This window comes from Nyctibius grandis, chromosome Z, assembly GCF_013368605.1.
Source record: "Nyctibius grandis isolate bNycGra1 chromosome Z, bNycGra1.pri, whole genome shotgun sequence".
Classification (NCBI taxonomy): Eukaryota; Metazoa; Chordata; class Aves; order Nyctibiiformes; family Nyctibiidae; genus Nyctibius; species Nyctibius grandis.
Window position 1 is genome coordinate 642,945 of NC_090695.1, and position 24,984 is coordinate 667,928.

The window sequence follows — 24,984 nt, forward strand, 5'->3', positions numbered from 1 at the left end:
AGTTCCTCAGCTGCTGGCTGGAACTTAATTGAAGGGACAAGGGGGAGAAGGATACTCTTTCCTTCAGACTTGAGGAATTTTAGAAAGCTTCATAATTTCATAAAATATAAATAAAGCTCACCTATAAGGAGGTAGGTTATCTAAGAGTCTGCAGGAGTCACCTAAAACTTTATAGCACTTGAGGAAATTGTGGATGAATAGAGAGAAGCTGTGGCTGCCCCCTGCCTGGCAGTGCTCAAGGCCAGGTTGGATGGGGCTTGGAGCAACCTGGTGTAGAGGAAGGTGTCCCTGCCCATGGCAGGGGGTTGGAACTGGATGATCTTTAAGGTCCCTTCCAACCCAAACCGTTCTGTGATTCTACGACGTTCTGTTTAGCTATCATGTTCCTTAGAGCTAAGAGAAGCAATTGAATTGCGAAATGTTTTGCTAACTATATTCTTGTATTGCAAATGTGAGGAGAAATCGGTTAACATAAACATTTTTATGAGACTTTGTATATAGGGAAAGTTTCAGAGTCGCTTCAGTGCTTGCCTGGTTTTTGAGAAGGCTGGTTCCAGTCTGTGTAGCAGGTAACTGCAGGTGTGATGCCATACAGACTCAGTGCCCTGCTGCAGAGGGTCTTGCTTGGGACACAGTAATGCCCTAACACAGCTTCAAAACTGTTAGACGTGTATCACTATAAAATCTAAAAGAACCTATTCTATGTCAAAAGTATCATGAAAAGCCATATTTTTTTCTAGATGTGTACATTTATAGAATGACTTGTTGTTCCCTTAAACTCATTTCCAGTGTTGATATTCATATAACTGAGCTTAAATTTGATTCCTTTGAACATTCTGAGGGGCTGGTAAAAGGAAAACGATGTGAAAAAGAAAGGCTCGTTATGGTCTTAATGATGTATAGTGTGTGACCATAAAATGAAAAGTGGCTTTTTTGTTAAAGTAATTTATTTAATTTAATTGGGACAGAACTAATGAAATTCAGTTTAGTTTTCTTTATTCTACATGGTCTAGAATAGCTTAATTTTTCTGTTGGTCAGTTTAACGTTCTGTAGAATAATACAGGATATGCTGCTGTTGCTGATAAGTTTCTTTAATACTGTTTAGATATTTTTTTTACATTTTTTTAAATATCCTTTAAGAAAACAGAGTGAAGTGCTGTATGTATGTTGCATGGTTTAAACACCCACAGTGAAGCTTGAAAGTCAGTGAACACTCTTCAGCTAATGAACTGTGGCATTAGGTTGCTGCTTAATAGAACATGTTGAATTGATCTGATTTTGCTGCCTACATCCAAATTTTCCCTAGTAAAGACAAATACTTGCCTGAAGCAGGATGGCTTTAAACCAATCTGTCCATAATCACAATCAGTGGACGAAGGGGACATGGAGGCAGAAATTTGGTCTCTCCTCTGCCTGTTGCTATGTTGTTTTGGGGAGAGGCAGGGTTTCCATCATCAATGAGCTGCATTTCACTTCTGCGTGTGTGGCAGTGCCTCCCCCGTCCTGCATGAGGGAGAAGCGTTTGCTCCAGTGCCTCCTGCTGAGTTCTGCTGAATGGCTGGAGCCATCACCCTTCTCCCAGGCCAAGAGAAGCAGCAGCTCCCCGGCACGTCGTCTCCGCTGGGCCCTCAGAAACCCAGTGGGAGCCAGGGCTCCTGTGGGGCTCCTGCAGGTCTTCCAAGCACTTTTTCCGTCCAAAAAGGATGGAGATGTTGTTCAAAATAAGTGACAACTACCACATTCTTCCATGCTGAAAGCTATTTAGAAGCTTTCCTAAGAACAGGGGCTAAAAAGACAGGGGGAAACGTAACACCCACATCTCAGTGGGTGTAGGGAGTGTTTGTGTGATCAGTATAGAGGTTTCTTCAGAAGAATGGGACAGTTTGGTAAGAAACCATTTGGTAAGAAACTTCTTTGAGCAACCTGGTCTAGTGGAAGGTGTCCCTGCCCATGGCAGGGGTGTTGGAACTAGATGGTCTTTAAGGTCCCTTCCAACCCAAACTGTTCTATGATTCTATAATTTTTAATAAACAATAAACGATTCAGAAATCTGTAGTCTATTATTGTGGGAACTAAGGAATTTTAGTTAAATTCTTCAACTTTGGACATCTTGTTTATAGTAATATGGAAATTTTGAAGTCCAGACCTTTAGTATACTAGAGTATCCAAACTGCTGTTGTTCCCTGAATATAATCTTCACATAAAATTGCTGTAATTTTTCAACATGCATAGCTTGTTTGTGTGCTCAGAAAAGATAGCCTTTGTATTCAGTTGACAGGATGCCGAAATAATTCAGCCCAAAAAGGCAGACTCATCCTACCTCATGTATCCTCACAGAAGATGCGTGTTTTGGTTGGATGTTTTTGAGCAGAGCTGGACAGGAAAATGGTTTATACAAGTTTGTGTGAAGCTTTTTGGAAGTCAAGAAATGTACCTGCTCTGCACTGGAACAAAGCCTTGTACTCTCAAAGGGTTTTTTTTGTGAAGAAAGCAAATGCAACATCTCTGACTTAGGGAGATCAGGAGGCTGAATAAGGACATGACTCTGGCTTTCTGACATGAGTATGAGTGCACTGACTGTCCCACTTGCTTTTTCCATTTCCACTGGAAATTCCTAGATGTTAGAGACCTTTGCTAATGGATGGTTTTGTTGAAACCGGTAAAGCTTCTTGTGAAAAGGTTCTGTGAGCAGAAATCCGTTTTATTGTCACTTCCAGCTCTGGCACAGATTATAATGTGGACATGAACAAACTGCTGCTAGTTTGAGTGACGTTAGACTATATGACGTGGTGTTTTAAATAGCTTTAATTACACACTAAACTCCCCCACCACAAAAAATTTTCGAGTCCTGACAATGCTTATGTTTCACTGAAAATACACTGATAGTCTCGACCTGTGCACGTCTGCCCTTCATGCCAAGAACTGGATAAGAGATAACTCCACCCTGATGCCAGTGAACTAAACCTGGAAGTTTTGGTTTCACATGAATCAGTACATCATCATAGCATGGTCTGGGTTGTAAGGGACCTTAAAGATCATCTAGTTCCAACCCCCTGCCATGGGCAGGGACACCTTCCACCAGACCAGGTTGCTCCAAGCCCCATCCAACGTGGCCTTGAACACTGCCAGGGAGGGGGCAGCCACAGCTTCTCTGGGCAACCTGGACCAGGGTCTCACCACCCTCACAGCAAAGAATTTCTTCCTAATATCTCATCTAAATCTCCCTTCCTTCAGTTTAAATCCATTCCCCCTCGTCCTATCACTCCATGCCCTTGTAAAAAGTCCCTCTCCAGCTTTCCTGTAGCCCCTTCAGGTACTGGAAGGTGCTAGAAGGTCTCCCTGGAGCCTTCTCTTCTCCAGGCTGAACAGCCCCAACTCTCTCAGCCTGTCTCCAGAGCAGAGGGGCTCCAGCCCTCTGAGCATCTCCGTGGCCTCCTCTGGACTCGCTCCAACAGCTCCGTGTCCTTCTTCTGTTGGGGGCCCAGAGCTGGACGCAGCACTGCAGGGGGGTCTCACGAGAGCGGAGTAGAGGGTTCCAGATAAGACACTGTAGCTGCCCTCCATGCAGCAGCTCCTGGGATTGCCTTCTGTTCTAACAGAGGAAGCCATTTGAATGAACAGAGTAGCTTTAGGAAAAAAGCTGAGTGTCTTGTGGAGATGCAGAGGTCTTACTGGAGCTCGTGTGGGAGGACAACCTCAGCTTTTTGGCACAACTGAAGCTTCCTGAGACCTTATTAAGGTTTTTGACTGTCAGTGATAAGAGTCATGAATTATTTTTGTTTCCTTCTTACTGTGGTGTCTGTATAAAATATTTCCAACCATAGATTTTTATGAAGTTAACAAATAGCTGGATGGTAAATGTGTTTGTTAAAGATTGGTTTTTTTGATTTCTTTATTTCAGATAACACTGCTTTTTCATCATTAAATCCACATGCTTTCCAGATTAATTTTAACAGTTTATACACAGCTTTGTGTGAGCAGCAGAAATCTGATCAAGCGACTCTTCTTTTATACATGCTTCTGCATCAAAATGGCAACGTACGGACATATGTGTTAGCACGAACCGACATAGAAAATCTTGTAAGTATTGCTCTGCTTGCATTATACTCATCATGAGGGGCTGGTCCTGGAAGCTTGGGTGTCACCAGCTGCCAGCGTCTCCTGTTCTGCGGTGGGAGCAGTAGATTCTGGTTCACTTATTCACCAGTTCTAGCTCACTTATTCATTTTTATTATGTCATCTCAGGAGTATGATGCTAAACATCTCCATGCAGTAAAAGATAGTACTGGACAGGCTGAATCGATGGGCTAAGGCCAATTGTATGAGGTTCAACAAGGGCAAGTGTCAGGTCCTGCCCTTGGGGCACAACAACCCCACGCACCGCTACAGGCTGGGGGAAGAGTGGCTGGAAAGTGCCTGGTGGGAAAGGACGTGGGGGTGTTGGTTGATGGGCGGCTGAATATGAGCCATCAGTGTGCCCAGGTGGCCAAGAAGGCCACCAGCATCCTGGCTTGTATCAGCACTAGTGTGGCCAGCAGGAGTATGGCAGGGATCGTGCCCCTGTACTCGGCACTGGTGAGGCCACACCTCAAATCCTGTGTTCAGTTTTGGGCCCCTCACTCCAAGAAAGACCTTGAGGTGCTGAAGCGAGTCCAGAGAAGGGCAAGGAAGGTGGTGAAGGGTCTGGAGCACAAGTGTGATGAGGAGCGTCTGAGGGAGCTAGGGGTGTTTAGTGTGGAGAGAAGGAGGCTGAGGGGAGACCTTCTTGCTCTGTACAACTGCCTGAAAGTAGGGTGTAGCGAGGTGGGGGTTGGTCTCTTCTCCCAGGTAACAAGTGACAGGACGAGAGAAAACGGCCTCAAGTTGTGCCAGGGGAGGTTTAGATTGGAGATCAGGAACAATTTCTTCACAGAAAGAGTTGTCAAGCACTGGCACAGGCTGCCCAGGGCAGTGGTGGAGTCCCCATCCCTGGAGGGCTTTAAAAGCCGTGTAGATGTGGTGCTGAGGGACATGGGTTAGTGGTGGGCTTGGCAGTGCTGGGTTAACGGTTGGACTCGATGATGTTAAACATTATTCCAAACTACAGTGATTCTGTGATAAAGGTACCAGGCTGTCTTTGATTCACTCTTTCTCAGTGCCACTGCCTGATCCAGGTCAAACTTGCTGACCTGTGGGCATGGTGTAAAGAAACTGGTAGCAGATATCATACTATTCATGATTTTATTTTTTGTTTTTAGATACTCAGGCCAAAAAGTTACACAAGCTTACTGTGTGCATACGTGGATAACAGGTCAAAAATAAGCTGTAACTTGACTAATATGCCAAATTCTTACAGGGTTGACCTGAGGCTGAAACTCCTCAAGAGGCAGCTGTCAGATTTTATAGAAATGCAACTGTAGTGACTTTTGAGCTGCTTTAAATAGGATTGTGGTTAGTGGCCAATATAACAGACACCTGGTACAGTTTTTGTAGGTTATAAATTAGCTTATGCTCCCCACTACATTTAGTAATGTCACAAACCACTTGAACAAATCTTACTTACTAAAAAGCATTCCTTTAATAAGATAATGGCTGTCTAGGGGAATCGGTAACGGAATAGAGAGCCCTTTCCGTTTTAATGTTTGAAATCTTGCCAGATAATTAAATCCCTTCCCTGTTTGACGGCAGATATGGAATGAGTTTGGTCTCGGTCCAAGTTCTAGCAGATGTATTGCTAAAAATCAGAGTTGATAGAGACTACTGTTGGCAAACTGAGGTGATGGTTGGTATTGAATTGATTCAAGAGTGAACTCTTGTGTAGTCCACTGCAGATTATCTAGGTGGGGGCTGAGTCATTTTGCATGAATTCCATGAACAAATGGTCATATTTGATTTTCTGGACTGTTAGTATGTGATATGACATGTTTCACAGCTGCTAACCATATCAGTTTACTTTAGAGAAATAAAGGTTAAGTGTGTGTGCATTGTTCTGTCGTTATAGTGTCTGATACATTGTAAAACTTCCAGAAGAAGCATGAGGTGCATGTTTCAAAACAACTCCAGATGCACGTAGTCAGATCCTCTGCAATGTGGGATATTTTCATATATTATCACCTGTCTTTCCTCCCCCTCAGAAAAAAAAATATAGAAAATCAGAGAATCTCAGAAATAATCAACGATATTAAACACTTTGTGGGAAAAGCTGTGAAAATTGAGAAAAGCATCACTGAAAAGTCAACAGCATGTTTGATTTATTTTTTTTAGTACCAACATTTGAAACTGCTGTTATTTTACTCTTCGTGTGTACTGTTGCTTTTTGTGATCACTACTGACCCATTACTGACATCCTTGTGCAATCCTCTTGTTTTTAGCAGGCTGGTAGGTAAGGATGAGCAGCGGCCAACTGAGAAGAGCAGTTTTATTCGCTAGTAACGCAGGCTGAGCCAGACACAGAAAGGATTGGGGGTGAGAGGGTTACTGGCCAAAGAAATCACAATCTCCTAATTACAACCCTGTGGTGAAAAAAGGCTAATTCAGTCTTGGGCTTGTAAATGAGACGAAGGGGCAGGAGTAACGGAGCTGGTTATTTCCTTCCCTATATGGCAACTGCAGGAGTGGTGCTAACATGTTGTATGCTATTCTGGTGGTGTACTACCATACTTCATAAAATATTTACAGGCTATTGGAAAATAGAGTCTAGAGAAACTTTTTTTCTGGCTTTAAAATGAACAATAAATCTGTGAGAGGCTTAGAAAGCCAACTTAGCTCAGTTGGTCAGAAAAGAGCTTGAGAAGCATTAGGATGTCCCCGTGCCTTCAGAAGGAGAAAGCCTTGAAGAGAAAGGACTCTTTGCTTGCAGAGAGGTGTGATAAGAACTGAAGCGTGGAGGTTGAACCCCACAACTTAGAGATATGGGAGGAAAACAGTTAAGGTAATTAATTCTGAAAGAGGGTAGATTTAGATTATATATTAGGAGGGAATTCTTTGCTGTGAGGGTGGTGAGACCCTGGCCCAGGGTGCCCAGAGAAGCTGTGGCTGCCCCCTCCCTGGCAGTGTTCAAGGCCAGGCTGGATGGGGCTTGGAGCAACCTGGTCTAGTGGAAGGTGTCCCTGCCCATGGCAGGGGGGTTGGAACTAGATGATCTCTAAGGTCCCTTCCAACCCAAACCATTCTGTGATTCTATGATTCAGAGGCAAAACAGTGCTCTCTATAGATATCTTTGAGGTGGATGACTTTTTGGAGGAATATGGCATACGTTAGTGGCCTCTTCATACAGAGGCAGTTGGGTGAAGTATAAGAGTCTGCTATATGAGAGATCAGGTCAGCTGAGGGCTCATCTTGTACTTCTAGGGGTTTTGCAGGTTGTTCCTGTTTCGCTGCACTCAGTGCATCACATTTGCTGTGTTTTCCCCTTATTTTAATACTTCTCGGTTTTGGTGCCCAGGAAGCATCACTAGCAGATGTTCTGCGACATTTCCTAGGGGGTTTTGGAAACCTCTCTTTGCTCTTTTGTAACTTCAGTTTAATTTGTAAATTGATTCAGTGTGGTTTTGTTAAGTGTTGTAATAGATAATGTCTCACCTTGTTTCCTCATTTGCGTATGAATCTACCTATGTCAATTATATATAAATATCTGTCAATTATATGTAAATATATATACATTCATCTTCTGCTGTGCTTTATAGTGCTTTATCATTAGTAAGGCAGTGCATCTTTTTTGCTCCTATAATAACAGACTGCTTGGTAGAATGAATAGGATGTTTGTGTGTCTTCCATAACTTTTATAGCATGTCACTTTATGTGATTGTATAAAATGAGTTAAATATCTGAAGCTGTTAGGGATGTTCACATCTGGAATGTGGCTATCTTATTGAAACTATTTGCAAGGATTCTCCAGGACATGGTGGAACTGGTGAAACAGGGGTTAATTAGCTAATTTTTTCCATAAGTGTAGTGTTGTGGTCCATGGATGGGAGAATGTTGAGCCTTCGTATATTTGTAAGAGCATTTAACACCCATATTACAGGTAAAAATGCTAGTGAGACACCTGCTTGTAAGAAATAAGCTATTTCTGTTGAATATTTGCTGTACATTTTGTTGCTGCTCAACATGTCTGGACTGACGTAATGTATGTGATAATGTATTCATATTAACTGATGGTATGGCAATATTTTTTTCCTGTGGTATCGATTTGGCTTAAGCAGGTTACTCATGTGGCTATGCAGTCTTGTATTTTATTATATGCTAAAGACAAGCTATTTTAAAACTCTTTGCTGGGGAAACTGTTCCTGACCTTGGACTGAATATAGCACCTGCAATTTTCAGTGTGTGTTTTTACCTGCCCCTTGTCTTGGGGCTTAAAAGTAACTTTTTAGTGGTTGCTGTGTCTTGCCGGTTAAAAGCTGCTCCTGATGGAGGAGTGTTAGTAGTAGTCTAGTTTAATAGTTTAATGACTGTGAGTAAAAGGGCCAGCAGTACAAGAAGTGGTTATTGTCTTCTCAGTACATGGCTGGACAATGCCAGTGCATAAGATAATAGTTTTCATGTATATGTGTAACATCAAAGTGTATAAATGCATTTTGGTTACAATTCTAGATAAATTTTAATATAATTAAAATTTTAATTTAATATTCTATTCTAACTCTTTTTTTTTCTTTAAGTGGTGCTTCGTCAAATATTTTTTGTCTGAGAACAGTAATACTTGTCCTAAAGGTATATGTACCTCGGCAATCAGTATATAAAGGAAAAAGTGTTCAGAGGAGGAAGGGTTATAGAAACTGTATGAATTGATTCAATTTTCATCTGGAAATGGCAAATAGAGAGAATTAAGTTACTATTTGCCTCCTTGAGTTAGGTCTGGTATGTAAATGGTAAGAAGTCTGAAAGAGGAGTGGAAAAGAAAATGTGGCCAGGGGAGTGGAGATGGGAAGGGGTTTTGAAAGCTTTTGGGGTTTGTTTGGGGCAGGAAGACTGAATGCAGCGATCTGGGGAGCCAAATCCCTCAGTGAGTTCAGTAGCTGCTCTGAAATCTTTAGTAAAAGTACTTTCACGTATCGGCTCACATGGAAATGTCTATAATGTCTCAATGTCAGAGTCAAGGTACCCTTTTTTAATGTCGTTTGCAGCAACACGCTTTTAGGGCTTGGAGCACTTAAGGAACATGAATGCACTTTTTCAGCTGTAGTTTGACCTAATTTTAATGTGTGTAGACAGAGGAGAGATGTTGGGCCATTCTGAAGGGATACACAGGTATTTGGGAGCTATTGTAAAAACTCAGAAGTGGTTCCCCTGCTTACCTTCAGAAAGGCTTTTTGTTGTTCTCCCTGCAAAGTCAAGCTGTAAATGCAATTCTTTGGTAGTTTTATATTGCTACGTGCTATATACAGCTTATCGTAACGCCTGGACCTGGAAGTGACTTTCAGCTTATGCAATGCAAAGCTATGTACAATATAAATGATCAAATATAAAAAATAGATGATGAGGCTCCAGGGAGACCTTCTAGCACCTTCCAGTACCTGAAAGGGCTACAGGAAAGCTGGAGAGGGGCTTTTTACAGGGACAAGTAGTGACAGGATGAGGGGGGATGGTTTTAAACTGAAAGAGGGGAGATTGAGATGAGGTATTAGAAAGAAATTCTTTGCTGTGAGGGTGGTGAGACCCTGGCCCAGGTTGCCCAGAGAAGCTGTGGCTGCCCCCTCCCTGGCAGTGTTCAAGGCCAGGTTGGATGGGGCTTGGAGCAACCTGGTCTAGTGGAAGGTGTCCCTGCCCATGGCAGGGGGGTTGGAACTAGATGATCTTTAAGGTCCCCTCCAACCCAAACCATTCTGTGATTCTGTGATAAATATTTGAGCTGGAAATAATTTGAACAGTGGGCTAATGCAATGATTTTTTTTCTTCTTTTTCCCCCATCTAAGGAAAAGGACTACGTTTGGGGTTTTTTTTGCTATATGCTAAGTAGATACTCTAGGAAAACTTGGTCTTTACTCTCAAGACCAATACTCACAAAACAGACATCATCTCTAGTTTTAACTGAGGAGAGATGCTTGTGAAGGAGCTTTTGATATAGAATCATAGAATCGTTTTGGTTGGAAAGGACCGTTAAGATCATCAAGTCCAACCATTAACCCAGCACTGCCAAGTGATATGGTAAAGGAAGGGTGTTTACAATGAGTAAATATTTTTTTCCCTTTGCCTTTGTTGTGGTATTGTGTTGACCCTGACTGAAACATCTGTTGAAAGGTTTTGTGGCCTGCAACATTTACATCAACTTCATTGGTTTTAATAGAAACTGCTGTGTGTTTTTAATATGTTCCAACTGTTTTGGGACTGGTTGATAGTAAGAGAACATTCTGGTAACTTCAGAGGCTGGTGAAGCACTCGGTGTCCTGGCTGCTCACCAGAATAGGTTTCACATGATTCATCCTGCTGCAGTCGGGCCTGTTTTGAAAAACAGCAAGTCTTTAGGTGTCTAGAAGCTTCTTGGAACAAATTCTGCATCTCATCCGCTATCTTGGAACTGAAAGGTTTCTCCAGTTCCTTTTTCCAGGGTATTTTGCGATTTAGGCCTATTTCTGCAGCCTGGGGAAGCCACGTTGTACTGAGCCAGTGGAAAGCTAATTTTCAGTTGGTAGAGAGACAACGTTTGCATCTGGATTAACTTTAGACTAGCATTCAGGTATGCTTGCTGTTGCAGTGAAATCTCATTTTCATTATTATTTCAAGACTTTGGCTTAAGCTGTTCATCCTGGTGGAAATGTTGCAAGACCTTGGGCTGAACTCTCATCGTAATGTCAGTTCTCTTTGGCTACATATTATGTAGAATTGGAAAAACAAGCCTTTTCTAGTTTTAACACAACCCAAACTCGTTTTCTTTTGGGGATTAGCTCCACACACCAAAATGGGATTTGAATTTCAGGTCTCAAAATGCCTCTGTGCATCTCAGCTCCAATGTACCTGGCTATATTTGATGTGGAAGATCCTTTCAGACAAGGCTTGTGCTAGCACACATGGTTAGAAACAATTGTTTTCTTGCTTGAACATGTGAAAATCTTGTTTAACAATTTTATTTTCCCATGGTCTAGAGGGGAACTGAAGCTTTCAGAGCCTATGGTAACTGGTATGACTGGAAATGTCATTTATTAGGAGTTGAAATTCCATGTCTGACCACAAGAAAGGATTTGTTTAGACTTTCTTGTGGAGACAGAATAAAACAGATGGAAGGTGTTTGAATGACGTACGTCACTATTTAGGGGTGGTTATTTACGGAGGGAGAAATTGGTATGATATTGCTAAGGGCAGGGTGATACACGGGAGATTTAAGAGTCTCCTCTGTTTATTGTCGGAGAGATTTGAACGACTAAACTAATACACAGGTTTTTCCTTGTCCAAAGGTTCTACCAATTCTTGAAATTCTGTATCACGTTGAAGAAAGGAATTCACACCATGTTTACATGGCTCTTATAATTTTGCTGATCCTTACAGAGGATGATGGCTTCAACCGATCCATTCATGAAGTGGTGAGTTGTTGTTTTGCTAAATAATTCCTCAGCTCTAAAACTCATTTAAATATTTATTTTTATAAAGATGCATCTGTGTATCTGTTTCCTCAGCAGAGGCTGTGTTCATCCAAATTTGATGTCATGTACATATTTATTTCTTAAGGACTAGAAGAGTTAGAAGAGTCATATCAGAACTTTCCGGAGTGAAATGAATGAACACACTCCCTCTTGTAGAGAAGATGCTGCATATACCTCTTTTTCTGTCTTTTTTTTTTTTGTGTTTACGTTACAAATTAACATAGTAATAGCCAGACAGTCTTCCTCAAAGATACTGAGTGTTTGCCGTGGAAGTGGAGGGGCTAGAAGAGACAAAAAAACGAAAACCTTTTTTATTTCTCATAAAAAACTTTGCTTAACCAGTTTAATGCAGCTGAGAGGAGCTTTTAGTTGGAGTTTTATTTTCCAGACTGAATGTTACTTCCTTACTTGGCATTTCTTTTTCTTTCTGCTAGATTAATATCAATTTTATGTTACCTGTATAATATGGTCCAAATTTTGACTAGGTTTGATGGGCCTTGACCCTCTGTGCTGGAGAACACCTTGGATAATTACGTTCTAGTTTTCTAGCTTCTAAAGCTATGATAATGCAGAAGATACCTGCACTGATTTTATTTAATTTTTTGACTGGTACATGGAAACTCTCTTTTGGGGTTATGTGAAATTAATGAAATAGAAAAAGCTGGAATCAAGTGTCAAGGTATCTAAACAAAACTCTTCTCCCAGGTAAAATTTCAGCCTGTTTTGGGGGGAAATGGCATTTTTTTCTTGGTGCCAAGCGGCTAGAAACTTACAGCATTTATTCTTTGACATTTCAAATTATCTCCTACAGACATGATGTGTGATGTGTATTTTTGGGTTCCATATCACTAAGTCATTTAACTGCTCTCATAAATTGAGCTTGTTGAGGGTTAGAGTACAGCAGACAAGGTTTCCCTCCTGCCTCAATCTCTTCCCCCGTCACTCTTCATTTTAAAGGCGTTACGCATGGTCTTTCAATAAATTCCTTACCGGATAAGTAAAAGTGGAAGATTTCCCTAAAATTGGTAACGAGGATCCAGCTCTGGAATGAAGACATGAATCAAGTTTTCTTGTCCAGTTTGTTCTTGCTTCTGCAGCTATCCCTGCCAATATAGTTGTATTTTCTCTGCAATGTGGATATTAGTTTAATACTTCCATTTTAATAAAAACAAAATCAAACCCCACCTTGTTCCTTTTACCTTGCACTGATTTTTTTCAGTCCTGCCTTTGCTTCTTCCATTTTCTTCTCAATTTAATCTTTGATTTTACTTCAGATTTTCACTAACTACTTCTTTCTTTTACTCTTTGGTTGTGTTTTCCCACTCCACAGTGTCTGGTGAGAAGCATCCATTCATTAATAGTGTTATGTGGCCAGAGTTTTGCTAGTTTTGCTTCTAAGATAGGTAGTGAGAGGTGGCTGTGAAGTGCCTGAGCCTGCAGGCTTGTCTCTGTGAACTTCTCTTAGCCCTACTGCAGAAAAACCTGTGAAAAAGGAAATTTTTACCATCAAAAGCCAATGGAGTACTATGACCCTGCAGAGGATAGATGTGGAATAACCTTAATTCTTCTTCCTGTGCTCCTCTTTTTCTTACTATTCTTTCTCTTACCCTTTTCTCTATTCTGTGATGGATGGGGGCATGTTTCATGCCAAAGGAGAGAGCGAACTTGGAAGCTGAGCAGAATGTTTTTCTACCCTTGCAGTGCTTTTCTTAGTGAATTTGAAGGCTTTTCCTTGCCTCCTGCTCCTAAATCTTGGTGTTACGTGGAGGGTTTGGATGCAGTGAAGGAGAAAGAGGAGATCTCCCCTTGTTCAAAACTTCAACTGTGCACTCCAAAAGTCACCTAAATAAACTATGATACAGGCAAGAGAGTTGCTGACTGTGATACCAACTCTAAAGTATTCCTTATAGAAAGGATTTCTTATCTATAGAAAAACAACATTCTGTTATACTTTAAAAAAATAAAGTTACCTTCTTGATCTACTTATCTATGGCATTCCTGAACTTTCCAGAAATATGTGGATATCAAAATACAAATGTGAGCATTGCACCTTGTCTTGTGAACTGTTGGGGAATGGATGTATGGGTAGTGGGTTCTTACAGATCCTGTGATGGGGAGTAAGTGTAATTAGCACCCCACTTTCATAGAATCACAGAATGGTTTGGGTTGGAAGGGACCTTAAAGATCATCTAGTTCCAACCCCCCTGCCACGGGCAGGGACACCTTCCTCTAGACCAGGTTGCTCCCAGCCCCATCCAACCTGGCCTTGAACACTGCCAGGGAGGGGGCAGCCACAGCTTCTCTGGGCAACCTGGGCCAGGGTCTCACCACCCTCACAGCAAAGAATTTCCTCCTAATATCTAATTTAAATCTCCCCTCTTTCAGTTTAAAACCATTCCCCCCTTGTCCTATCACTCCATGCCCTTGTAAAAAGCCCCTCTCCAGCTTTCCTGTAGCCCCTTCAGGTACTGGAAGGTGCTAGAAGGTCTCCCCGGAGCCTTCTCTTCTCCAGGCTGAACAGCCCCAGCTCTCTCAGCCTGTCTCCAGAGCAGAGGGGCTCCAGCCCTCTGAGCATCTCCGTGGCCTCCTCTGGACTCGCTCCAACAGCTCCATGTCCTTCTGTTGGGGCTCCAGAGCTGGACGCAGCACTGCAGGGGGGGTCTCATGAGAGCAGAGCAGAGGGGCAGAATCCCCTCCCTCGCCCTGCTGGCCACGCTGCTGGGGATGCAGCCCAGGACACGGGTGGCTTTCTGGGCTGAGAGCACACATGTGGGCACTTTGTGGAGGAAGGATTCAAAATCATATTGATAAATCACTTCCTCTCACCCATCTTTTAGAATTATTTAAATAGTGTTTCCAGGTATGAATGACCAAGTTACTATTCAAAAACTACAGTATAAAGTAAGAAATCAGTCTCATACTTTCTTAAATATTAACTCCACATCTTGTAAAGGCTGAGAGCGAGTTACAGGGCAGCAAAATGAGTGGAGTCAGGAAAGCTGTATAGGTATTTCTGCAAAATGTGGACATCTAGTGTCAGTTACGCAACTGGAATGAAACTTTTATTTACTGCAAATATTTCTCAAATTTTAGCAATTACAGCAGGATTATTTTTTTCCCCATCACTTGGGTAAAGTACGAAGAAAAAAAAAAGGATTTGATGTCTTTCAGGTCAACCTGTTTTTCTCTCTGCTGCTGTGTAGTGCGTGTACTGTTCTTATAAGAAGCATGACTGTACAGTCCATTTATGGGCTCTTTTCCTTTGTGGTGTTTAACCCACATTTATTTATTGTTTTTTAAGATTAATTTTAGTAAGCACAGTTTTATAAATCGAGTGATTATAGTGACTGGTAAAGAGCTCAGGAAACCACAGAAACTCTTTTTGATTGCTGAAGCATGTTTTATTTTAAATGAATGTGGTCTTAAGCGCCTGGAAAATACGATGAAAACCATAGGTCCTGTTCCTACAATTGGCTTAATGCAGTTAGGTCCCTGTAATCACGTAGAGCTCAATTTCTTTCACTAATAATATTAATAATAATAGAGTAAATTAGTAGATGCAGCATGTCCCTAAAGGAGGCAAGTATTGGTGATTTTTCTTCTCTGATTCATGAAACTGCAAATAGAATGACATTGTATGTCAAAATAACATCCAATAGTACTTTATGTAACAGTAACCTATAGTACTGCTATAGTACTTTATGTTGTAATAAATAGTGATAGACTGTAAATCATAATTTAACTTTTATTGTGTTAGGAAATAGCCCCAAGCAAAGTTATAGGAAACTGAGTCTGAGAATCTCAGTGCTCGGTATATATAGAACTGAGTTCCTGTTCTTTGCATCTGCAGTTCTTGCACCCTGAGTTGTAGGTGTCCAGGCGCCTGGTGTTAAAAAGAGTAATTAATAAAATCCTCTTAATTTTAATTATTTTAAAAAATATTCTTGCAAGACCACCCCGCGTCTGAGCGTTTTGTTTTTCTTTTTTCCCTTTTTAATATTATCTGCAAACCAATGAGATTGTTCAAATTGTGGCACTGATTTCAGGTAGATGATTTTGAAATTTAAGATACTTTCATGTTTCATGCTTTTGAAACCCCAAACCAGGGGAGGGATGGTGGTCGTTGCTGTTGCTGTTTTAAAAAAATAGGCATTTCATTGCCTACCTGCTCTGGTTGCTTTCTTCAGTATAGGAGAGAGGAGAGTAGAGGTGACAGGGACTGGTATGTAACTTCTTAACTTTGAATTTTGAGGTGTTTTTTAAGAGTTGTGGACTATTCCAAGGCATAGTTGTCTCAGTGAATGTCATTTTCCAGCGTTGGTGTTTTCAAAGTTTCAGTGAGAACTATTGGCCATTTCTGGAGTGAGACTAGGGCAGGAACATGTCTTGTCCATGGTTACAACTGTCAACGTGTTCTTTAACAAGCTCTGGTAACTTCATGTTTTGCATTAGGAGCTTGAAATTTGGCAGGTGGTCTTTGTGCTAGGGCTCTGCTGCTGATAATCTGACTAAATTTGACCAAATTATAAGTCTCCGGGGGAAGAGGAGCAGTCTGTTTCTATCTGCACAGCAGATACGTAGCCGGAGGTGGCCTGGTGTCCGCGGTGATTGAATATTCTCATTTTGCTGCTCCCAGAGCCAGCTGGGCTGTTGGCATCCCCTCCTGCACAGGAAGCATGTTGAGGTCTGTAGGGACAAGCTGGAGCTTGTGTAAGTGCTGCTTCCAGCTCCTGTGGGATAGGACTGTGCTCCCAGTGATGCTTATGTTGCTGTTTGGTGATGGTTGAAGCCACTTAGAATCTCCTTAATCTGGAGAAAACGAGATTCAGGGGAGACCTTATCGCTGTCTACAGCTACCTGAAGGGAGGGTGTAGCGAGGTGGGGGTTGGTCTCCCAGGTAACAAGTGATAGGATGAGAGGAAATGGCCTCAAGTTGTGCCAGGGGAGGTTTAGATTGGAGATCAGGGACAATTTCTTCACCCAAAGGGTTGTAAAGCATTGGAACAGGCTGCCCAGGGCAGTGGTGGAGTCCCCATCCCTGGAGGGATTTAAAAGCCGTGTAGATGTGGTGCTGAGGGCCATGGGTTAGTGGTGGGCTTGGCAGTGCTGGGTTAACAGTTGGACTCGATGATCTTACAGGTCCTTTCCAACCAAAACGATTCTATGATTCTATTTAGATTAGAAAAGACCTTTGAGATCATCAAGTCCAACTGTTAACCCAGCACTTGCCAAGTCCACCACTAAACCATGTCTCTAAGCACCACATCTACTCGTCTGAAGAAAGCGTATAGGATCAGGAGCCTGACATCACAACAGTTATGAGAAACTGGAAAGAGGCTGTGACTGGCTGCAGAAGGAACATGGGGTGGGTGCAATGGGGGAGACAGAGATGAATTAAACAAGAAAGAGGTAAGATTTGGGATTGCTGAGCAAAGAAATGAGGAAAGAGATGGTATAGGAGCAGAGTGACAAAATGCTGGAGAAGGTGAAGTCAGACTTCTTTTTGATGGGAGGCTGGAATGGGCAAGGTGTGGGTGGGGGAACTGGGAAGAGAAAGATCTGGGGAGGAATGGGGTCTGGGGGTGCAAGGAGCTGGATATGGGCTACAGGGAGGGAAAATGAGAAGGGTGAAGGCTTGTGCCTGGCACAGGGAGCCATAGGTAGATGAGAAAGATATGGTTGGAGATGTTGGAGGGCTTCAGGTCCTACTTGAGGTTATCTAACACGTTCTAGTCCCATTCCTCTTGTTCTGTGGGGACACCCTTGGTGAGAAAGCATGTGATGGGACCTGAGACTCCTGAATTCCATCATAGTGTGAATCAAGGAGCTTCCACTTTGCTTGGTAAAGTACAGGGATGTGCCTTGCAAAATAAAGCCAAAGGGGGTGGGAAGAAACATGGGCCTCGTTTTATCTGTGGCAGGAGGTTGCTTTGCTATTTTGCTCATAGGTGAGAGGCTACAAGAAATAGCTTATTAGAGATTTGATCAGTAAGTTGATCTTTTTTTTTTGTTAGGGTAAATGTATTTTATCTCAGGGGGGGAAAAAAAACCAACCCTTAGGTATCACTTTAGAGCAAACTGAGTAAAATCCTTTCTTTTCAATAAGCATCTGGAAATATGTCCCTTTATGTGCTATTGCTTTGGATTTCCATTATGCGTGATGTCAAAATAAATAGTATTTTATACTACCCATTGTCATAGTTATATTTTGTTTTTAAAAGTATGTTAAATTTTCAGTACTCTAAGCATTCAGAAGTCAGGCAATGAAATGTGCAACCACAGGTTAACCTGGTTGTATTTATATATTACAGAATGTAACCACTACTTAATGATCATATACGGTTCTTCAAATAACAGTTTATTTTTCTTCTGCAAGATTCAAGTGCTCAGCTTGAGATATTTTTCGTTGACAAAGTGGTTCATTTATTATATAAAATCTCTTGAAAACAGATACATTCACATGGTCATAAATGAGACTTTAAGAAATAAATAAGAATAAATAAGATTTTAAGAAATCACAAACAATTAATTGCGACTGAAGTGACTGTCTACACTCATTTTAGCATTTTGCAGCTGTGAAGTAACCCACTAACTTGCTCTATTTGATCATAGGTTTGTTCTTGGCAGCTTTGGATGATCAAGTTCTTCTCTAGGAGAGTATCTTCTTGCAGTGAAGTTTGTGTAACTGATTAATTACACAACTAAGAGCTTTTTGACTTTTCAGTTGCCTGTTCTGTGAAAATATGTGAAGGTTTTTTTTTGTCTTTCAGGCTGTTCCTGCTAATCATCTGTATTGTCCTTGCTGACTAGTTGTCCTTATTTGCTGAAACTCCTTGGATGACTTGCTTTCATTTTGTACCTTCATCACTTTGTCTTAAAATAGTGACTTTTTATAACTAGAAATTATACTTAATGCTGCATCCACTCATAGCCTTCTACATCTGGAAACCTTTCTTGTAGTGATTTTATGTTTCCTATTTGTTCCTCAGCCTTGACGATTCTTCTCTTAAATACGTCTCAAGTCTTCCCCTCTGCCCCATACTCTGATTTTTCTGTCTTGTAGCAAATGGCGTTTACCAGAAATTGTCACACTTGAGCCTGTTGCTGGGGATGTTTGTCACCTTAGACAGCACTGCACTGCTATGGAACAGTGGTTTTCCCATCTATGTTATAGTCGTTGGCTTTGCTTTAGAATCATAGAATCATCTTGGTTGGAAAGGACCTTGAAGATCATCAAGTCCAACCCTTAACCCAGCACTGCCAAGGCCACCACTAACCCATGTCCCTCAGCACCACATCTACATGACATTTCAAAGTCAGGTACTAGGTAGCATGTGATAATGGAGATATATTTATTTTCTTCTATTTTGATGATCTGAACTTTTATTTTGTCTCTTCACATATGGTACAGCAATGACTTCTGTATCTCACACTGACCTACTAACATGCATTCCCTGAGCCTACCAAATATGCCTTTGGTGGCTGTATCTTTTTTTCATTTTGGTGTATCTAGTCTGTAATGGTATTTGGGATGCATCTCTTGTTGCATAGGCCTTTGTATGCACAATTTTCAAAGCATAAATGGGTAAGAACCCTTTTAGGAGGTTCTGGCTTTTTAGGATGTTCATCAAAAACACACCAAGATCTTTCAGCATAGGCAAATGCATTCTTCCCTGAAATACTTAATGAAAGAGAAGCTTTCAGGTATGCTAGGAAAGAAGTGAGGGAGGAAAGAGTTTGCTGAATCGGAATTAGGATGCTATTGCAAATGTCTCTTGTACTGTGAAAAATCTTCAGGAGACACAGAGTTAAGGTGAGAATGAGGGTGGGAGGTAAATGGAAGAAATGTATGTGCATGTGGAATTTGCAGAGCCTAGAAGGTTAAAAAATGCTTGGGGAAAAAAAAACCCAACAAAAAAGGCATTTTAAGGATAGTACTTAAAGTATTACCCTTTCCTAGAACAAGCTTAATAGAATTCTTTTTTTTCTACTTCGATTTTGCTTTAGAGTCTATTGGCTAAGAATTTTGATAAAAAATATGTGTAATTTTGATAAAAAGTATGTGTAATTTTGTCTTGAGTGTTAAGTATTACTTACGGTAGGATCCTACACAGTACTAAGGGAAATATGCCCCAGTGCTTTGTATTAAATAATACCCTGATTTTGCTAGCAATACTCGATCACAAATGCTGGGAAAAGCCACGGTGCCCGTTGCAGAGCTCAGTTTGGAGTGCTTGTTGGTGGAGTACTCGAAAAGCAAGTGTCTCAGTGGCGGTCAGGGATGGGTGGCCTGGGCAGCTGAGCGCTTATGGGGGACATCAAGTTGGGGGTGGCCAAGAAAATCAGGTGTGTGAAGGTGGTGGCTGCTTCTCTGCCCCAAAGGAGGAATCCTATAAGAATGCTTACTTTAAAAAATTTTATTTTTTCCTTTTAATTTTGCTGCTTTGAATGCTTCTGATTAACCATATATAGGGTCATGATGGCAAATTTTGTTGTGAGAGGAACTGTTAGATGCATTTCTCAAAGGTACTCATTGTCATTGTGCTGTATTTAGTATTTAGTAGGATTTTGTGTTTGGAGGTGATAAAAATGCTTTTGAAGGCATAGGTGGGAGTATGGTGCGGAAGGGAAGGAGGACTTGATTCCAACTGATAATGAAAAGAAACCCTTAAAGCAAACAGAGCCTGTGATGTGTGTTTGGGATTTAAGGGCAAAAGCTGATGACACAAAACTGGGAGGTGTGGCCTATACCCCAGCAGGCTGTGCTGCCGTTCAGTGAGACCTGGACAGGCTGGAGAGTTGGGTGGAGAGGAACCTCATGAAGTTCAATAAGGGCAAGTGTAGGCTCCTGCGCCTGGGGAGGAATAACCCGATGCACCGGTACAGGCTGGGGCTTGACCTGCTGGAAAGCAGCTCTGCAGAGAAGGACCTGGGTGTTCTGGTGGACAACAAGTTCACCATGAACCAACAATGTGCCCTTGGGGCCAAGAAGGCCACTGGTATCCTGGGGTGCATGAGGAAGAGTGTGGCCAGCAAGCCAAGGAAGGTTCTCCTTCCCCTCTACACTGCCCTGGTGAGGCCACACCTGGAGTAACTGTGTGCAGTTCTGGGTCCCCCAGTTCAAGAAAGATAAGGAATTACTGGAGAGAGTCCAGCGGAGGACTACAGAGATGGTCAGAGGACTGAAGCATCTCTCTTACGAGGAGAGGCTGAGGGAGCTGGGGCTCTTTAGCCTGGAGAAGAGCAGACTGAGAGGGGATCTTATCAATGCTTACAAATACCTTAGGGGTGGGTGTCAAGGGGATGGGGCCAGACTCTTCTCAGTGGTGCCCAGTGACAGGACAAGGGGCAACGGGCACAAACTGAAACATGGGAAGTTCCATCTGAATGTGAGAAGGAACTTCTTTACTGTGAGGGTGCCAGAGCCCTGGCACAGGCTGCCCAGGGAGGGTGGGGAGTCTCCTTCTCTGGAGATATTCAAACCCGTCTGGATGTGACCCTGTGCAATGTGCTGTGGGTGACCCTGCCTTGGCAGGGGGTTGGACTAGATGATCTGCAGAGGTCCCTTCCAACCCCAACCAGGCTGTGATTCTGTGATAAAGCAAAGCAGAATGATATGTACATTATAGGGGGTTTTGAGTATGTGTTTCAGAGTAGGTGATATAAAACAATTACAGTCTAACCTCTCTCTTCTCAACATTAATATGGCTTTCATTACTGCAGTGTTTGAGTACTTGCTGGGTCCTCAAAACAGCTCAGTACTTAAGGTCTTTGATGCTTCACAGATTGTAGTATGAATCATTTGCTGAGTTTATGGGGCTTTGTGGGAGGCATGCACTCTGTTATGTGGCTTCAACTTACTGCAAAAATTAAGGCTGCTGACTAGAAAAGACATTCAGCGATAGGTGTGCTGTAAAATCCATCAAACTGCCTTGCTGCGACTCATATTTGGAAGGGTTGGTCAACAGGGGTCTGTTGGGTGGTTATAGTGGTGATATTCCACACCCAGCTACAGGGAGCGTGGGGAAAATTCAGTACCAAAGCAGGCTGATGGAAGAGAAACAAAGATCAGGAAGATAATTATAAAGGGTGAATAAGAACTTCCTAGTTGAATTGTTCTTTTATAATACAACTTTTAAAGTTCTCTCCAAAGAAATGTGTTCTATTTAAAAACAAGTCGACATCTGCAATGACAACTGTGCTGTTAATGTTCTTACAGGACTCCTATATTGCCTCCTCATATTCCACTGTGTGAAAACTTATAATGTATTAAATATTTCAAAAATCAACAACTTTGAACTGTGCATAAATCCTATCAGTGCATGCTTTGGGTTTGTTATTTTTGAGTGGTTGAAGGCTCCAGGGAGACCATCTAGCAGCCTTCCAGTACCTGAAGGGGCTACAGGAAAGCTGGAGAGGGGCTTTTTACAAGGGCATGGAGTGATAGGACAAGGGGGAACAGTTTTAAACTGAAAGAGGGGAGATTGAGATGAGATATTAGGAAGAAACTCTTTCCTGTGAGGGTGGTGAGACCCTGGCCCAGGTTGCCCAGAGAAGCTGTGGCTGCCCCCTCCCTGTCAGTGTTCAAGGCCAGGCTGGATGAGGCTTGGAGCAACCTGGTCTGGTGGAAGATGTCCCTGCCCACGGCAGGGGGGGTTGGAACTGGATGGTCTTTAAGGTCCCTTCCAACCCAAACCAGTCTGTGATTTTATGATTAATAACCAACTATGTTCACTAGCATTAGGATTTGATTTTTTGTCTTCTTTTTAAATATAGCAACCCATTACAATTATCATGTTAGGCACTGGATATTTAGTATATGTTTGGACACGGTTATATTAACTAAAATTAGTCCCTTAGCTTCTGATAAAGACATGGATTGTAAATGCGGCTGCTTTAGAGGGAAGGAAGTTTTAATATAGGGAAAATCCCTGTTAAAGAAGGTGTTCTGGCAATTCTGAGGTTTGATTACAACAGAATAAAAAATAAATAAAGAATAAGGTATACATAAGGGTTGTTAAGTGCAGTACGTGAAGCTTCAGCTGTTTTTGTTGCTTGTTAAGGATCTTGGTCATTGATGTAGAGAGAGATGCTTATAGATTGAGAGTCTGCCTAGTCATTTTTGGTGGTGATTCAGGAGTCAGTACAATTGTCATCTCTATATTCAAGGCAGGTCATTATTTTGATGACAGCTGCAGCATTTGATTTTTAAAAGGCTTTGATTTGCCACCTGGAAAATTTAAAACCCAACCAAACCAAAACCAAAAATGCAAGATTTTGTTGCGTGGTGACCCAACATGACAATAAATGGAAGAAGATGATCCAGCTACCAAATGTAAATCTTAAGGGAGAGGAAGTGCTTATGCTGGTCAGGTGGGGTATCATAGATAGTAGTGGGTTTAAACTGGTAAATATGGTAAACTAAAATACAGGTGGAAAAAATTCCTAATATTGAAATGTGTGAGCTCTGGAATATTCTACCTAGTGGCAAGTTGATTGGTTGAGTCATGTAAAATAGGACTAAACAAAGATTTTATTTTTTTTTAAATATATTTTTTTTTTCAGTGTAGGCTCTAACGCCCAGTGCTGTTTTGGCAATGGGATGGGATAACTCATTTCTTTCCAATTCCAATACAATTTGATGATTCATAATTTCCATAGTAGTTATAAAACAAAGCGAATTGCTGTTTAAATGTGTTCAGTGTGTGTAATGCTGTGGGAAACAAAAGCCAGCTTCAATGACTGATGATATGGGTTTCAAAGTGAATACAATATTTTGTTTGTTAGCTCAAGTATGTCCTTTCTTCACCTCAGCTGTGAAACACCTTTGCCTTTGTTTCTGTACCTTGTCAAAATACAGTCATCTGCTAATGTGCAAATTGAATTTAAAAGTAATTCAGAAAGTTTTCCACAGATCCAGGCTCTGGGCTGAATGGAAGAAGATGTATTAGTCAAATAGCTCTTGGTCTCCTGCTTCCTTCTCAAATCTGCGTGAAGACAAAAAGATTGTTTAACATATTGCCTTGGAGCTCAACAGTGTGCGTGACCTACTAACCCCCTTAAATATAGAACATACAGAATTTCAAATGACGCGTTGACAACTGTGGAAACTAAAAATTTGGGGTGACCTTTTCAGATTCCAGTTCTGTGCTCTCTTAGTGATTAGCAACCTAATGACTACACCATTTAAAAACATGACATACAATTGTTTGTAAAGCAATCAGCTAATTATCAGAGAATTTAGTATTATGTTGCTTCCTATGTAGATATCATTGCGAAGGTTATCTTTTTTTTATTCAGGTAGCTGTATGAGGCTTTAGATTTGAAAGTGCTGGTTTTGAAATATTTCAGAATTTCACTAAAATAATATATATATGATTATAGTTTTGCTTTCCAGGTAGCCCTTCTTTTTCACAAATAAAATTATGTTTCTTCCGATCACAGTTTATATGCATGTATATATCTTAGAAGGAGTAAATAGTACAAAATCAGCAGCAGCCTGAAGTAGTTCCCAGCATTGCCTTTCCCTTTGTCATAGAATCATTTTGGTTGGAAAGGACCTTTAAGATCATCAAGTCCAACCGTTAACCCAGCACTGCCAAGGCCACCGCTAAACCATGTCCCTCAGCACCACATCTTATCTTTTAAACACCTCCGAGGATGGTGACTCCTCCACTGCCCTGGGCAGCCTGTTCCAATGGTTGACAACCCTTTGGGTGAAGAAATTGTTCCTGATCTCCAATCTAAACCTCCCCTGGCACAACTTGAGGCCATTTCCTCTCGTCCCATCACTTGTTACCTGGGAGAAGAGACTGACCCCCACCTCGCTACACCCTCCTTTCAGGCAGTTGTAGAGAGTGACTTGTCTTCTGCAAGTCATTCAGTGGCCACCTCTCTCTGTCTCCTTATAGGAAATCGGTTGCTACTTCTTCATCCTCTCTCTTACGGAAAGAAGAGGTTTTGCTAGGAGACCTTCATAGTGGGAGGAAAAGGGAATTCTAAGAGCAGAAATTATATAAAAAGAAGGGCTATAGTCAGAAGTGTTTACATCTAACTTTTTCAGAGAAGAGGTTAATTAATAAAGTTGATTGTTGAGGTTGATGTGGTTTGGATTGTTTAAGACATCTGTGTTATTTTCAGTGAGCATGAAGTTTCAATGATACGTAGTTAATGTATTGAAGATGAAGGTATACAGAGTGATAGCTTTGTGTGCAGTAGTCCTTGTTAAGCACATTTTTGTTTCAACCCAGAATAACCTCGAATTTTTAGAAGATCTTCTCCATGTGTTTAGGGCAGTTCCTGTTGATGCATTTTTACCAGTCCTTTAAAGCAGGGGAGTTCTTTGTGCTTATGTTTGCTGTATTGCTCCATGTTCACAGAATCACAGAATCAACCATGTTGGAAGAGCCCTCTGGCATCATCGAGTCC

At 41.6% G+C, this 24,984-nt stretch overlaps 1 protein-coding gene across 4 annotated transcripts in view; it reads left to right on the forward strand.

Annotated features, from left to right (window-relative positions):
• The window catches only part of DYM (dymeclin), a 254,432-nt gene that overhangs the window by 98,499 nt on the left and 130,949 nt on the right, over positions 1-24,984 (forward strand). For all 4 annotated transcript variants that reach the window (XM_068422796.1, XM_068422795.1, XM_068422798.1 and 1 more), the window contains exons 10-11: positions 3,903-4,081; positions 11,371-11,496. In XM_068422796.1, the coding sequence (XP_068278897.1) occupies positions 3,903-4,081; positions 11,371-11,496 (305 nt within the window). The remainder of the gene's footprint in view (positions 1-3,902; positions 4,082-11,370; positions 11,497-24,984) is intronic.